This window comes from Mastigoproctus giganteus, chromosome 1, assembly GCF_048544385.1.
Source record: "Mastigoproctus giganteus isolate SK-2022 chromosome 1, ASM4854438v1, whole genome shotgun sequence".
NCBI classification, from domain to species: Eukaryota; Metazoa; Arthropoda; class Arachnida; order Uropygi; family Thelyphonidae; genus Mastigoproctus; species Mastigoproctus giganteus.
In genome coordinates, this window is record NC_143575.1 from 56,543,476 (window position 1) to 56,561,781 (window position 18,306).

Consider the following 18,306-nt stretch of genomic DNA (forward strand, 5'->3'; position numbering starts at 1 on the left):
GAGGGTACAGCTCTAAAACTGTGTTCGCAGGCCGGCCGCTAGTTAGTACACCGGACCGAACCTATTGGTAACTCTCCAGGAGGCTTCCGGATCAGCTAGTGTATAATCTTGCTACCTCTATTCTGCCAGATAGTGACTGGAGGGAGTCCGAGTAGTGTGTGTGTGTGCGGGGAACATTGTCGAGGCCACGTTATGTCAAGGATCTGGGTATATTCTTACCACGTGTATGCCATTTCCAAAAATTTCATTACTTCATACAGCATGTCCCACCCACTTTTTCTTACTATTGAATACACCATGAATTGTGAAACTAATAGAGCAAGCTTATCTGCGAAAAGATCTAAACCTCCGAAGCACTTCCTAATTCATTTCACAAATATACGTGGTCTCAATTCTAATCTCAACGATGTCCATTTCCACTTGCAGTCTGCCAAACCCCATGTACTTTTTCTGACAGAATCTCAGTTATCAGTTGATTCAACTACTTTTCATCTCATATGCCCAAATTATTCGCTGTATGATTCCTTTCGCCTCAAAGGTGGTACTTGTGCATATGTCCGTTCTGATATTCCCTGTCTGAGAGTTGGCAATTTAGAATCTCCTCTCTTTGATCTTCTCTGGCTTAAAATCTCTCTATCTCATTGTGTCAAATTCATCTGTTGTCTCTACCGTTCTCGCAACTCCACTAATCATTTGGAGCTCTTTGACTTCCTCTCTTTGCAACTTGACTTTCTCTAGTCCAACTTTCCTAACAGTGAGGAAATTTTCCTTGGTGATTTTAATGTTCACAATTCCAGCTGGCTTCAGTTTTCTAGTCACACCAACCCAGCAGGTCGAGATGCTGAGGCTTTTGCAATTACTAATGACCTAGCACAGATTGTTCATTTACCTACAAGAATAGCGGACAATCCTAATCATACAGCCAATACGCTTGATCTTTTTCTCACAAACAACCCTTCTAAGTACACGGTCGTTTAGGCACTTCAGATCACAACTTGGTGATTGTCTCTTCTCCAGTGGAACCTTTATCTCATGGCTATTCCCAACCTCGTGTTGTTTGGCATTACAAGAATGCAAAATGGGATGACCTGCGAGATTTCTTTTCTTCTTTTCCTTGGTCGGATTACTGTTTCAAAACTTGTGATATCAACGTTTGCTCAGATCGTGTCAGTGAAATTATTCTTGCAGGAATGGAATCCTTTATCCCACACACCACTTTAAAATCTCATCCTTTATTCAACCTTGGTTTTCCAATAAATGTGCTAAGGCTGTTCAAGAGAAGAATGTTGCATAGCGTAATTGGCTTGTTTCTAATTCTTCAGTTTCATTTTCTGCCTACACCAAAGCTCGCAACAATTGTAAAGCAGTTATTAATCAGTCCAAACTAGAGTTTGAACAGGCTAAGAGTAGAAAACTTGCTTCTTGCCCTAATGGTAGCCGAGCATTCTGGTCTCTTGCCAAAGCTGTTGGCCGCAACTTTTGCCCATCTCTGCTCCCACCTCTGTCCAAACTAGATGGTTCTGTTTTCACTTCAGCCAAGGATAAAGCTGACCTGCTAGCATCCCATTTTTCTTTGAGCTCATGTATTAATGATCTTGGTAAAACACCTCCCACCATTCCCAACACGCTCCATTCAATGCCTCCTGTGGTCTTCCCTCAAAAGGATATCAGAAGGATTTTGATGAATCTCGATGCTAAGAAAGCTCCAGGTCCTGATGGTATTTCTCCACTTGTTCTCAAAACCTGTGCTCCTGAACTTACTCCTATTCTTTGCCGCCTTTTTTCACTTTCTTATTCCAAAGGTGTTTTTCCTTCTGCTTGGAAATTTGCTCATATCCAGCCAGTTCCTAAAAAGGGTGACAAATCCCTCCCATCCAATTATTGTCCCATTGCAATTACTTCTACTCTTTCTAAAGTAATGGAGAAATCAATTAACCGCCAACTCTTAAACTACCTAGAAACCTTCCGTCTGATCAACAATCGCCAGTATGGATTCTGTTAGCGTCGATCCACTGGTGATATTCTGGCTTGTTACCCATTTATGGACTAATTCAATGGAAAGGTTCGGTGAAACATAAGTAGTTGCTCTTGACATCTCAAAGGCTTTTGATCGTGTTTGGCATAAAGGTCTTCTAAACAAGCTTCCATCTTATGGTTTGCCAACTGTTTTTAGTAATTGGTTATCCAGTTTTCTCTCTGATCGCTCACTGAGGGTCATGGTAGATGGCTCTGTCTTCTAACTTCTCCACTAATAACGGTGTCCCCCAAGGTTCAGTTCTTTCCCCCACGCTTTTCCTCTTGTATATTAATGACCTTCTTCTATTGACTGGAAATCCTATCCATAGTTTTGCCGATGATAGCACACTGCATTCCACTTTCCATTTTGAGAAACCTTGTCCTGCTCAATCAGCTTCAACTTCTCGAAAATCTGCTACCAATTCCTTAAATGCCGATCTTCAGGTAATTTTCCAGTGAGGCAAAGACAACTTAGTTGATTTCAACCCTTCTAAAACTCAGTCTTGTCTTATACCTTGCAAAAAGGATTCTTCTGCTCCTATGCTTATCTTTAGTGACACTCCGATTTCTAGGCAAAATGATATATCTATTTTGGGGATTACCCTGACTTCTAATCTCTCTTGGCACAAGCACATTACAAATATTGCTTCCTCTGCATCTAAAAAACTTGGTTTTCGCTTTCGGCGTTACTTTTCTTCCAAACAGCTGCTTACTCTATATAAATCGCAAATCCGCCCTGTCATGGAATATCATTCCCACATCTGGGGTGGTGCCCCCAAAACCACTCTCAGGCTTCTTGATTCCATTCAGAAGAGGTAAGTTAGGTTAATTAATGATTCATCTCTAACAGAGTCTCTCCACTCATTTTCTCATAGACGTACTGTTTCTGCTGCATGCCTCTTCTACAGATACTTCCATGGGCACTGTTCTTCTGAATTGGCTTTTATAATTCCCGCTTTCTCTTTCAAAACAGTCTGAATACGTGCTGCCACCAGCCAACATCCATTTACTGTCCAACTTCAAACCCACAGAAACAACTTTTCATCTTCCTCATTTATTCATTCAACTGCCATTTTCTGGAACAACCTTCCTTCATACGTATTTCTTGAAACTTACAATCTACAGAAGTTCAAGTCCAATGTCAACAAATATCTTCTTTCGTCTTCTCAACCTCCAACCCAAGCACGGTACTAAGTACTATAGGTTCTAATACCTCTCGTGTTTTGGGGTTCACATAAAAAAAAAAAAAAAAAAAGCAGCAGAATTCCCTCTTACTCTGACACTCATTATTAAGCAATTTCGGAGGCAAAGTAAGAAAAGTATTCACCTCTATCTGGTAAAAAAAAAATAACTTTACTACTAATTTTAAACAAAAAGATACAAGAAAAAAACAATTTAAGTAACAAAATGGCTACTTAACAGAGTTTACATAATGGTGGGGTCTAGCCCATGGGTATTATGATGGCATTTTTTTCAAAATTTATTAAGATATTGAAGAAAAGTGCATCTGGATGGTACTGATGAAATGGCTTGTGGTTGTTTATTGTCCTTTTGGTATGTGGGGAATTAAATGCAGATCTTCTTGTCTACATTTGCTTGCTTTAAAGTTCTTCAAAACGTGAATCACTTCACAATTTCCAGATTTGTTAGTGATGCTGCACTGTGTATAATAAAAGAAACTTCTGCATACAGGTTTTCCATCCAAACTTAATCCACATTACTTGCTTGGCACATGGCTTAGATACACAAATGAGCCAAATATTATGACCAGTGAGTCGTTATGCAAATCGAAGCAACTGTAGGTGAACTGCGGCACGTGTGCGGGTCAGGACATGGTATAAAAAACACTTGATATTGAGCTCTGTTAATCAGTATTACTCTTGTTCTTCAGATGGGAAAGGCAGCAGACTTAAGCGAGTTTGACAAAGGCCAAATTGTAATGGCCAGACGACTGGGTCAGAACATATTCGAAATGGCATGGCTGGTGGGTGCTCACGGTCAGCCATGGTTAGTAACCTACCGAAAGTGGTCTCAGGAGGGGGAAACCCACAAACCACCAGTGAGGTGTGGGGCGACCATGGCTCATCATTGCTTGAGGTGAGCAAAGGCTCTACTGGATGGAACTTGGCAACAGAAGGGAGACTGTATTGCAACTAGCCGGTAATTGGAATGCTGATTATGGGAGTAATGTGTCACAGCATTAGTAGAGGCATATGATGCAAGAAAGCAAACTTATGTAGCATCAGCCAAAAAAAAAAAAAAAAAAAACACTCCCATTTCACCCCTGTTCATTCAAAATACCTATCCAGCTGAGCCTTAATTTATTTAGGCTATCAATTTCCACAACAAGGGATGGAAGTCTGTTCCACCAACCAACTACCCGCTGGCTAAAGGCAAATTTCCGCACATCTATCCTACATCTGTCTTTCCTCAGTTTGAATTTATGCCCTCTCAGGTGATTATTCTGAGCAAGAGGAAGAATGCCATCAGCATTGAGCATGCTCAAACCATTCAAGGCTTTATACACCTCAATCAGATCACCTCACCGGTGCCTAGTCTCCAGACAATGTAATTTGCAAAAATTAAGCCTTTCTTCGTAAGAGCCACCCAGTACAACACACACAGTACATCAAACCGTGCTGAAAATGGTGCTGCATAGCTGCAGGCTGCTCAGAGTGCCAATGCTAACCACGGTTCACCGGCAAGCATGGCCCTGGGTGCCAAGCGATTCTCGTGCAATTGAAAAGCATTTTTCTATAAGCGATCTATTTTTTTTTTTCTCCCTTGATTATTAAACTTTTTCTTAAAAGCACTAAGAAGAGAGCCCAGAAGAAGGAAAGAACCTTTTTCTTTAATTAAATCAGTCTTACTAATTGTACTAACCTATATGCTTGGCCACAAGCGGCACTGCTCCTGCCTCCCCGTGGCGGGGCCGGTAATCTGGGTGGTAAAAATATACCCCCAGGGCCAAAAGGAGCTAACATGGATACGACTAATTATCCACCTTTAGAGCCATCAAGCTCAAGGTCAGAAATTACTGACAACGACCGTGACACCAACCAGCCCAAAAGGCTTAGAAGGGAACCTGAATGCCATGATGAATTACCAAATTTCTTCGTGATTCATTCTTTATCCTCCCAACCTGTAGGCAAATTGTCACCATTTTTGATTCAAAAATATTTGGAATCAATTACTGCATCACCAAAAATGGTGAAAAGACTACAATCCGGAGATCTCCTCATTGAAACTGCCATCACTAAACATTCTGAGCGGCTCTTAAACACATCATTTTGTGGGCTCACAGTATCAATTACTCCACACAGAACCTTAAATTCATCAAAGGGTGTAATCAGTGAGTGGGACCTAATTACAGTCTCCGAAGAAGAGCTACTTCAAGAACTAAGTTGTCAAAAAGTTACAAATGTGAAACGGATTATGACTAAAAACGATGGAAATCTAACTCCAACGAGATCAATCATTTTAACATTCGGTACGCCAGACTTACCATCCTCAATTAAAGCTGGTTATTTGAATTGTCGTATAAGACCATTTATCCCGAATCCTGTTCGCTGCTTCAAATGCCAGAAATACGGGCATTCGCAGCAGGCATGTAGAGGTGAGGCCATATGTCCCATCTGCGGCTCTAAAGATCACACTCAAGCGGATTGCTCTGTCAAAACCCCTGTTTGTCCCAACTGCAAAGAAAGCCACCCAGCTTTTTCCAAAACATGTGAGCTATGGATTACAGGAAAGAAAATTCAAAAGTACAAAATAGAAAATAAAGTCACCTTTCCTGAGGCACGTAGACAAGTTATGTCGACCCTGCCTAGTAGTCATTCCTATGCAGCTCGCACTCGGAACTTCGTTTCTACTGCAGCTCAAACAGATGTGTCAGTTCCACCTAACACCTCTCTAGCGAACTGGCTCAAATCTACGCTTTCAACTTCAAAGAAAGATAATCCTCCAAAAAGAACTAGCGAAGCCACAAATACTCCAGTCAGCATTCCTACTCATACCCCATTAGTCCCAGTTGGAAAAGAACAATTAAAATCTGAATCAGTCTCTAAAAAAACAGAATCTCCCTCCAAAAGCATGGATGTAGATGAGCTGCTAGACAATGAGGAACCTATTCTAGAACTCCATGCAGATGACACCATGGATACCGGACACCCAAAAATTCTCAAAAAAGGACCGGAAAAAATGTCCCACGTACAGAAAACAGTCAGATGAATCACCCTCAGGTAAACCTAAATAATGAACAAGATCATACAATGGAATTGCAGAGGACTAAGCACTCATTCTGATGACTTAAGAGATTTAATAGCTCAGTTTAATCCCATAGGTGTATGCTTACAGGAAACATTCTTGTCACCCCAAGTTTTGCCAAAATTTTCAAGTTATACCATTTACAGACGAGATAGGAACTCGGTATCACCTGCACGTGGAGGAGTTGCTATTCTTGTTAACGCTAACATACCATCCAAGCCGATCCAATTGAGAACTACCCTTGAAGCTGTGGCAGCTCACCTTGCAGTTGGTACGTCATTTACCATTGTTTCCATTTATATTCCGCCATCTGCCCCACTTCTGCTTTCAGAACTTGACAACCTCATTGCACAACTCCCAACTCCAATTTGTCTTTTTGGTGACTTTAATGGACACCATCCATTGTGGGGATCAGCCACAATGGATATAAGAGGCAAATTGATGGAGGAATTCATGCATAATAATGATCTTAATTTATTAAATTCTGGATCTCCTACCTACATCCACTTAGCAACCGAATCTGCTTCCGCAATAGACTTGTCAATTTGTTCGCCATCCATATTTCCAATCATGACATGGTCGGTATTAACCGATCCCTTCAACAGTGATCACTTTCCAATTATTTGCTCGCTACAAACAGGGGTAACTTCAAATCCTGACCGACGATCCACTTGGCAGTTTAAAAAGGCAAACTGGGGTGGCTATTCTGCCCAGATATGCTTAGACAGATTTTATGTTCAAAGGCAACATATTGATGATGTCAACACTTACATAACCAATCAGATTCTGACTGCAGCTAAGGCCTCCATTCCAAAATCCACACCATATCGAAAACACAGAAATCACCGGTGGAATACAGATTGTTTAATTGCCAAACAGGAAAAAAACCGTGCCTGGAATCATTTCCGGAAGTATCCCACCACTAGTAACCTAATTGCTTTTAAAAGACTAAAAGCAAAAGCTAGACAAGTTAGGCGGAAAGCGAAACGGGATTCATGGATTGCTTTTGCCTCCACCATTACCAAAGACACGGACACACAAGTCATCTGGAAAAGAATACAGGCACTAAATGGCAAATTTGCTCGGCTGCCTTCTCCGATACTTCATTGGAAAGGGAAAGACATTTCTACTCCCAAAGAAGTTGCAAATGCATTAGCAGAATCATTTGCAAAAATATCAGCTTCTGCCACCTATGCCTCCTCCTTCCAGAAAATCAAAGCAGGTGCAGAACGGTATAAAATTAACTTCTCTATGCGCCGTTCATTCCCGTACAACCAACCGTTTACGTTAATAGAACTTCAAGAATCATTAAACAGATCTTCCAATAGTGCTGCAGGTCCAGATGGAGTTCATTACATTATGTTAAAGCATTTACTTGGAGAAGACTTGAGAACCCTATTAATTTTTTACAATCGGATCTACTCTGAAAATGCCTATCCATCTTCATGGCGCCATTCGTTCATTATCGCCTTACCAAACCCAGGAAAAAATCCTTCCTGTGTTGAAAACTACAGGCCAATATCTCTTACACGCTGCATGGGAAAAATTTTCGAAAGAATGGTTCATACTAGGCTCACTTACATCCTGGAGTCAGAGAATCTCCTTCCAGATCACCAGTATGGCTTTCGAAAAAATAGATCAACACTAGATGTGCTCATTAAAGCCGAGTCTCATATCCGAAATGCCTTTGTCATGAAACAACATCTAGTCATGGTCGATTTAGATCTTGAAAAGCCATTTGACACTACATGGCGGCATGGTATTATTATGGACCTTTACCATCTGGGGCTTAGGGGTCATTTGCCAGAAATAATTCAGAATTTCCTGCAATTGCGCTCTTTTCAAGTCCGATACAAAAACGTCCTCTCTACATCTCACATTCTGGAAGAGGGAGTCCCGCAGGGTTCAATACTCAGTCCAACACTGTTTTCAATCCGAGTTAGCAGCATGACACGAGATATCCCAAAAACTGTTCAAACTTATATGTATGCAGATGATCTTACCATTTCCTGTCAGTCTCAAAGTATGAATACCATTGAACGGCAGCTACAATTTGCCATAACCAAAATAGAATCCTGGACTTCACGGAACGGTTACAGACTGTCAGAAAATAAATGCACTGTCACTCACTTTTGCAAGAAGCGAGCTCTCCATCCTGAACCTGAATTACAAATAAACAATACTCCAATCCCGCTCGTTAATACCGTTAAATTTCTTGGACTACTATTAGACTGAAAACTAAATTTCCAAGCTCACATCACTTATTTGAGAACTTCTTGTTTAAAGCATTTGAATATACTTCGTTCAGTATCATCTATGTCATGGGGAGCTGATCGGTGTACTTTCCTGCATCTTTATAGAAGTTTAATCCATTCACGGTTAGATTATGGTTGTCCAGTGTATGACTCTGCCAGGAGCACTACTTTAAAACGGCTAAATATGATCCATCACAGTGCTCTGAGGACTGCGTTGGGAGCTTTCAGGACTTCTCCAATCCAAAGTCTATATATTGAAGCACATGATCCTCCATTACACCTGCGTAGAAAAACACTACTGCTTCACTACGCTGCTAAGATCCAGACTCTACCATCGCACCCAAGTTGGGAGTATCTCTATAATACTCATTGGGATGTCTTCTATGAGAGCAAGCCAAATGAAAATAGACCCGCCTCTCTCAGGATCAAAGAGCTTGTTCAGACTTGGAATGTCGATTTAAATGAAATCTTCCAAGACATAACTACACCTGTTACTCCTTGGACATATGTGTCTGTCTCTGAAGATACATACTTCCTCCAGTGGGGGGAAAAATATACCTTCCTGCAATATCAGACAGTTACATTCAGCTCATGCTATGAACAACCATGCCCGTAAAATATATATGGATGGTTCAAAAACTGAGAGTATGGTAGGTGCTGCGGCAGTTTTTCCTTTATGTACAATTTCAGCCACACTACCGCTTGCTTGCAGCGTCTGCACAGCTGAATTATATGCCATTAAGTTAGCGCTTAGTAAGATAATTGAGCTTTCTGTCTCATCTGCCATAATTTACACAGATTCTCTTAGTGCTGTCTCTGCCATAAGGAAGAATTCCTCCATTTCTCACCCTACATTGAAACAGATTCATTCCCAGCTATTTGCTTGCAGTGTGTCCAATCAGTCAATCAGTTTTTGCTGGATCCCTGGCCATTCAGGCATTCCCGGAAATGAAAGTGCCGACTTTGCCGCTAAACATCCTCAACCCGCTCTCTCACAACATCCTCAGGTTCCTTTCTCTGATTTTAAGTCTGTCACACGCAAATCCTGCTACAATAAATGGTCACAGACCTGGAAAAGTGACCCTAACAATAAACTTTACCAGATAAAAGAAGATCCAAAGCTGTGGCTGTCTGGCTTCCGAAGAAACAGACGAGAGGAAGTGGTACTGGCAAGACTCAGAATTGGACACACTCACCATACTCATCTCTTTCTATTATTGGGTGAAAGCCCACCACAGTGCCCATCCTGTCAGACGCAACTTACAGTCCATCATTTCCTGGTTGATTGTCCCTTACATTCAACCATCCGGTCAAACAATTTTCAGTCTCTCTCTAAATTGAATATATCACCTGATTTATCTCGCATCTTAGGAAATGAAGCAAATATTGAAGAACTTTTATTATATCTAAAACATATTGGTTTGTACGGAAGCATATAATGTAATTTCTCTAACAATATACTTTTTGTCAATTAACGATGAAGAGACACAATTTGGCCTTAGTAGCCCTTGTGTCGTTAAACCGAACAACAACAACACCGGCAAGCATTGAAACCGAACCTTGAGTGAGTGGAAGAAGGTTATCTGGTCTGATGAATTATGTTTCCTGTTGCACCAAGTGGACGGCCGGGTACTTGTGCTTCGTTTATCTGGGGAAGTGAATGCCACCTGGATGCACTGTGGGACGAAAACAAGCCGGTGGCAGTGTTGTCATTGGTTTGGGTGATGTTCTGCTGGGATACCCTGGTCCTAGTAAGAATATCCTTTTGTGCTCCCAACTAATTTTGTTGTCCTTCTCTCCACACTTTCCAGCAGATCTTGGCCTTCCCAAAATGGGGTTTTCATACATATATACAGCATTCCATGTGCACACTAACCACTGCTTTACATGATATAATCTCCTTTTTTTATACTTGCTAGTAGCTTGTCTGCAGTGCTGAGAAAACTTCATGTTGGATTATACCAGCAGTTCCCAAAGTGTGGGATGCCCACTTGGGGAATGGGGGGCACTGTTTTTTGTGAGGTGCACAAAATTTTGTGAAACACTTTTTTAATGAAATATGGACAAACCATCCCACTAATCCAAGTATAGAGCATTTTTTTATTTATTTATTTAAGGTTAAATGAATTGAAGTGTGTGTGTGTGTGTGTGTGTGTGTGTGTGTGTGTGTGTGTGTGTGTGTGTGTGTGTGTGTGTGTGTGTGTGTGTGTATATATAATATCGGTGTAAATACACCATAGTTAACCCATATATTTGAGCTACGATTGTAGCGTAGAAGGCATCGTTTTAATTGTATCTCATAATGTGGTTGCCTTCACAACAAGATAGCTACTATTGAATTACTTAATAAATAAATAGAAATAAATAACACTTCTCTACTAGAGAAGCGTTATTTATTTGAATTACTTAATAAATAAATAGAAATAAATAACGCTTCTCTACTAGAGAAGCGTTATTTATTTGAAGTAATTCAATAGTAGCTATCTTGTTGTGAAGGCAACCACATTATGAGATACAATTAAAACGATGCCTTCTACGCTACAATCGTAGCTCAAATATATAGGTTAACTATGGTGTATTTACACCGATATTATATAGTTAATTATCAAAACCCATAAGGATTATGCCTAGTGCATTTAATTTTCCAAATATATATATATATATATATATATAATTAGATTTAAATAATGTTAGAAAAGGAATATTACATAATAAAAATAAATATTCTTTTTATTTTTATTATGTAATATTCCTTTTCTAACATTATTTAAATCTAATTATGTCACATGATAGTATTGGGCGAATTGCTAACGCTGCGCCTGTACTGCCATCTATAGTTCATTATTCATTTATATAAACGGGTTAAATTTGCCTTTGTCAGTAGTGTGGCTTTGTACTGGAGTGCTAATGTCTGTTCTATTTTTGATTTTCGCTGCATCAGGACCACCGCTGTTCAATTCCCTGCATTGGCGATTCGATCTGGGGATCGGTGTGGCGGACTGATCTTGCGATCGTTTCTCCTTTGCGGTGATTTGTTTAGCGTTCGAAATGCAGCGATTCCCTGACCATTATTGGCCTTGTGGTCCTCTGTTGAGATGGGGCATAATGGTCAGTCTATTTTTGTTTATTTTTGTTTTGTTTGGTTTTGTTGTAGTATTTTAAATCTCTGTTTGGTGATATTTCACATAAATTTGGACCTGGTGCCCATCAGAGGGGGCACCGCTAAATTTCATTTAATTGGCTTTTAAATTTCAAAGAATGATTATTCGTATATTTAGATTTTCTAAATTAATTTAGAGTTTTCGCTGCAATATTTTTACTCTTGTTACATTTCTCTTCCCTCCCTGTTTTTTGAATTTAAGTTTAATTTTGTTTTTTCGCTCTTTTGTCCTGCCGTACTGCTGGCATTATTTTATTTTATTATATAACTTTATTCTAATTTATAAGATTATATATATATTAATTTATAAAAGTAAGACCCGTATCCACAGGGATACATTCCAAGACCCACTGTGGATGGCTGAAACTGCAGATATAAGTAAACATCTACTGACACCATATATAACGTGATTTTCTTGTACATACATATGTATAATAAAGTTTAATTGGTAAATTAAACACACAGTAAGACATTACCAACATTAAATACGGTAATAATAAAGTACAGCAGACTCGATTTACCAGGATTGGATTAACCAGGACACTTCGAGACTCCAAATTTAAAAAAAAAAAAAAAAAAAAAAAAATCAACCAGAAATCATAAAATTCAAGTAATAACTAGAATGGGTATAAACAGATCTTTTGCATGTCATAAATAGCAACAAAAAAAAAAAAAAAAGACCAAATATTTAGTTTGATTTAGTGCATCACATTGATTGTTGTGTTCCGTCGCACTGCAAAAGGACAAATTTTGTTTCATTATTTGTCAGGGGTGGTGCCTCCGCAGCCAGGTGGGAAGGAGCAGCAGTGCGTAGCACACGCTTCTTGATTAGACCGAGGTTAAAGCCCATCACCACCAAATACGGAGGATGCAGAAAGGTCAGGAAATGACCACCACATATCCCGGAGCAATATGGCCTTAGTTGCTAATACTCCTAAAAACCAAATAACAACATAACAACAACATATTTGTCAGGGATGTCGGAATTTTTTTTTTGTTTAGAAATCGCGAAAATGTTGGGCAAACGCAAGAGTTTTGTTTTCAGATTACACAAAAATTTGAAATTATTCAAAAGTTTGAAAACTGTGCATCCATTAAATCTCTAAAGAACCATTATAATGTTGGTGACCAAACCATACGCAACGTAAAAAATAAAGGGAGGCATCATATTGGACAAGCAAGTAGTACGCATTAAGTTTTTTGGTTTTTTTTCCGTGGTTAACCACGGGTAACTGAATCAGTGGATATGGGAGCACAACTGTATATTCATAACTAAATCTTATGTCATCTGTTTATTTGCACTTGGGAACTTAAGAAATGTGAAATTTATGAAAATTTTACTGGACTCAAGGTATAAAAGTTTCAAAATTCCTGAGATTATATAGTTACTCCTAGGTCTTTTTCCTTATCAAGTAACTTGAGTTTAATAAGTGATGAAAGATTGTGTTAATTCAAAAAAAGAGAAAAAAAGTGTTACATGAAGAATAAAAATACATTTGCTTGTTTAATATTTCTATTCATAGCTGCGTGACCACAAAGATGAAAGCTTATTTAATTTTATTCCACTTTTACCTCACATTAAGAAAACTACTATAAGGGCCATACTAGACAGGCACTTAAAGTGCAGCATTGGAAGCGCATTCGAACACCCCTTTTTTTACAAGAAGCAGAGGGAGAAAAGCCATGCAAACTAGATGGACATTACAAATGCCGTGTTGGATGACATTAGCTGGCGTTCAATGTCTGCTAACGCTATCAGGGGCATTGCGAATGCCAGTGACTTGACGTTTATATCACCTGTGGAGAAATTCTCCCTGTAAGCCTTCGTTCGTTTGTTTGTTATACTTTGGGGAGGACTATCTTTGACACAGAAGCCTTGTACAACGCTGCATTAAGACTACTGCAACAAAGGAATAAAGGCAAAGTGTTGGATTGAAATTGGAAAAGAATCATGTGCAGTCTCTTTTTCTATCTGAAATAATTTTTTAACTTTTTTTTTTTTTTTTTTTTTAAAGTATCGTGAAAGTAATGAAAGGAAGCAGTAAGCCATAAAGATTAGTGTTGCCAGCGTGATACAGGGGGAAAAAAATACACGCAACTGTTTCTTGTTATAAGAAACATAACCAAAAGAATTTCAACTAATTGTTTTTGAAAAACAAAAAGATTGTACTTCATTTCTTCAATGTGTATTGCATGTACTAACACAGAATCAAGAAAATTCATATGTTGGAAGCCACACTGGAAATGAGATAAACTGGTGTAAAACTGATAACACTACAATGTGCATGTGATAAAAAAAAAAAGTTTGCTTTACTGTAATTGTTTTTAGGGAACAGCATATTTTCTGGATGTACATTTGATCTTCTAATGAAATTTCAAGAAAATATTTCTATTCATAGCTGCGTTATAAACTTTGAAAACCAGTGTCGAAGGAACTTAGCATGAACATTTGTAAAATCAAACAATACTAATCCTTTATTGCATGGAAAGTAATTCATTAGAGTGTGTGTAGTTTTTTTTTTTTTTTTTTTTTGTTAGTTGTTGGCGCATCGGCTTCTGTGGCCATATTGCACTTCCCAAGGTTTTTTTGCATTTTCTACTCTGATCCAAGCCTGAGGCGGGATTCAAACCTGCAACCTTTGGGTTGCCAGGCAGGTACTTTACCCACCCGGCTAGCCTCGTACCCACCCGGCTAGCCTCGTCGGCAGTGTGTGTAGTGGAGAATGTTTTCTGTTTTAAATGGATGGAGTACTTGTTAATGTTCCATCTGGAAATAATGTCTAGTGGTGTGATGACAGTAACAATAGGTGTTTTATTTTGAGAAGTCCCTTGCTGTAAAATCAAACAGAAAGTTATCCTTTATGTTACCAAAATTAATTCTGTAAGATACCAAGTCTTACAAATACCTTAATCTCTGAATAAGAATAGTGGGTAGAAATAAAGTAATTTTACAAACAAAGAAGACATATCAGAAATATTTAAGTTAGTGGGAGTTGGCCTGTCAGTACAGAACATAAAGCATAGATGTAAACATGGATGTGGGAGGAAGTTTTTTCACTAATTAACATTAAAGTTCATCAAAACTCTGTACTGACATTCTGTAAAATAAAAAAAAAAACTTTTTGGGACACTTCCTGTGTTTCAAACATAATATAAAACTGTCCTGTTTTTAACCTATTTGAATTTGCTGAATGAATCCACCATTGTCGTTTTCTCTTTCTACTCGCAATCAACTGTATACATAAATGCGCAATATGTATAACTTGAACAACATCCATCTTGAAACTGAGACTAGAAAAAGTGAGTCGCTGGTAGTATCTAATGCAATGTAAGAAATGTCCCTTCTAGTTTGAAACAATCTGACGTTAGGAATGTTATGTGTAGTTTGCTGTGTTGGAGGCATTCACCCTGCCAGCTGATGCCGGTGCTTTAAGTGATCTTCTAGTATAGCCCTAAAGTTCAAAAACTATATATTTTGCTCTTAATAATAAAATTGGTTTCCACATTTGCTTTTTATAAGCTCCTCTAAATATATTATTTACTTGTGTCTAGATTTCTTTTTAATTATTTTTGTGATCTGTTTTTATAATACTCATAAAATGGTTTCCAGAGTTATCTGTGTAAATTAAAGAAACCTATATTTTTATTTTGCAGATTGTAAAGAAAAACAATTAACACCAGATGATAGTCCTGTTGCACATAAATTAGAAACAGAAGTTATACATCAAGATCTTAAAACAAAAGAAGAAACTTCTGTTATTGATGCAGTGGAAGTTACAACTCAGGTAGCACATGAACTCTTTGAACACTTAATTAGTTATACAAGTGGGAACAAAAAAAGGAAGGGAAAATCTGATGGTTTAAAATTATAGTGTTATGAAAAAAGTAAAGATTTTTTTAGAAAAGTTTAATTGAGAAACAAAAAAAAAAAAAAAAAAAAAAAACCTTTCCTTGAAAGGTGCTGTGACTGTTAAGTTACGTGGAGGCAGAGTAATTAGAGTGCAAAAGAGCTAAAAATTGCTTTTATCAACTTGTGCACCTAACTTTGAGTTAACCTAACTACACAAAATAACTCTCAGATGAAAGTTGTTAACTTAACATCTGCAGAGATCAGTAAACAGAATGTATAACATATTATATTTTGCATTCTCATTCTGAGGTTTATACTTGTGACACACACGCGCACTGGGGAAGGGGGAGCAGATTGCACAAAAAATACAGTTAAGAGAGACAAATGAAAGCAGTTTTAAGTGATGCGTGCTAAGTAAATGGTGAAATATTGGAAAATTTGAAGTGTTTTACACAGAAATTGTATTTGCACTATTTAAGTTTGTAGCCTGTGAGATCTCCCTTCTATGAGAATAGAGGGAAGATCTATTTTTGGTGCATATATATTTTTAATAATTTGAACCTTTATATGAATGCATGCAAATTTATAGTTCATAACTTACAAAGCTTTTTTTGGCCACTAAAGTTTGAGCCTGCATAATGGAAAAAATTGAACATTGAGCCACAATAAAATATCTTTACAAAAAGGGGGTTATTGAGCACATATGATTGAAGACATGGTAAATAGATTTCGAGAATCTGACTCATATACAACTGTCAAAAACCAGGAGACTGAATTTAAATGTGGCATAACTGGTATTGAAGATGAACAGCACAGTTGACATCCATCAACAGCAACCACTCCGGAAAACATCAAAGTTCATGACATGGTGATGGATAATTGTTACATAACTGTTAGAGAAGTAGTAGAGACTATAGGCATTGCAATTGAAGGGTTGCAAAACATCTGCCAATGAATTATGTGTGACAAATATTTCTGCTTGATGTATTCCCTGCCTTTTGACAACTGATCAGAAACGTAATCAGTTCAAACAGTAATCAGTGCAAAGCAACCTTTTGCTCGTTATCAAGCAGTTCCTGAAAACTTTCTAATCAGATATGTAACTTTGGATGAAGCATGACTTCATCATTACTAACTGGAGTTAAAACTGCAATAAAAACAAGCATGCTGATTCACCATTTCCAAAGAAGGGCAAGTTAGTCTCATTGGTTGACAGGGTCATAGTGTCTCTCTTTTGGGATTCAAAAGGAATAATAATGGTAGATTATCTTCTAGAGGGATGGATAATACTGTGTTAACTTCGTAACTAAATTACGAGATACAATCAGAGGCCAGGAAAGCTAACTAAAGGTGTTTTCTCAGGATAATGCATCTGTTCATGATACTATGGAGCTGTTGCCACTTTGGCAGGCTGTTTTTCAATTTTTCTCTGTTCTCAAAACTAAAAACCAACTTTTCTGGAAGGAAGTCTGGATTGGATGATGCAGTGATAGGCATCACCTGTTCCTTTTTTCAGGGCCATAATGAAAGCAACTACAACTTACCAGCAATATTCCTAACTCTGTAAAGTAAAACTTGTTTCAAGAAGCTGGAGTATTGCTGGAAAAGGTTCACGGAGTTTTGAAGAGATTACTTGGAAAAGTAGTGTAAAGTCAACATCAAGCAATGCCTTAGTCAGGCTAGAAACTGATCAAACAAGCCTTCATATTATTCAGGAGCTTTTTTTAAACAGAAAAAAAATCTTATACACAATATGATGAGATCACAAAATTTAAATGTCTTATGCAGGAAATTTCTTAGCTGTAAATAAAAACATTGCTGTGCATGCTAAGTGAAGAATTTAGCTCTAGAATTATAATCTTCTGAATTAACTCATTTTCATAATAGTATCTTTTACTCTGTGATTTGTATCAGAAAAAATACCAATGTATTTTTTCCATTTTTTAAAACATGAAAAGTACATTAGTAATTTACATGAAAGTACATTTGTTTTTCTTGTGAGTAAACTATACATGGTTGAGATTCTTGGCTTAATCACAATTAAATTAAAAATTTAGAAATTTTGAATAAGAATTTAGATGATAACTGAATTTTAAAATCAAAACTCTACTTTAAAATGTACTTTGGTTTCTTCATCTGAGGCAAACAAAAATGCTATAACTAAAAATTTGTTTCACTTACATAATTCTGTTATCTATGAGATACCTAAATGGCTAGCAGTAAAACTTTGTTATACACTTCAACAATGGCAGAGATGGATGCACAGTGCATATGATCCATTACTTAGAATACAACCAAATTGAACAGAACAAGTATTATTAAATTTTAGTTATAGTATTTTTGTTCACTTCAGATGAAGAAACTGGGTGGGAGAGGGGGGAAATAATATAAAGCTACTTTTCTCTCTCTTTTTTTTTTTTTTTTTTTTTTTTATGAAAACCCCAAAGACGAAAGATATCAAAACCTATAGTACTTAGTACCATGCATGGGTCGAAGGAGAAATATGGGGGGGGAGATGCCGGAAACTTTGTTCTAGAGACTAAACATGGGTTTCATTACTTCAAGCCTCCAAATCGAAGTGGTGGTATTGCACTGGTTGATGAGTCATCTACCACCTACGTCTCTCTCTCTCTCTCTCTCTCTCTCTCTCTCTCTCTCTCTCTCTAATCAGCTATTCAGTTGAAATTCTATAATTCATTTATCCTTCAAATTTTAATGCCATATTGGCACTCCATTAAAATTCTCATAGAGCAGTGTTC

The 18,306-nt window shown here is 37.9% G+C and overlaps 1 protein-coding gene across 1 annotated transcript in view; it reads left to right on the forward strand.

Annotated features, from left to right (window-relative positions):
• Positions 1–18,306, forward strand: part of LOC150090811 (myc box-dependent-interacting protein 1-like) — a 250,695-nt gene that overhangs the window by 186,261 nt on the left and 46,128 nt on the right. The window contains exon 10 of the mRNA XM_090380153.1: positions 15,352–15,482. Within this exon, the coding sequence (XP_090236279.1) occupies positions 15,352–15,482 (131 nt within the window). The remainder of the gene's footprint in view (positions 1–15,351; positions 15,483–18,306) is intronic.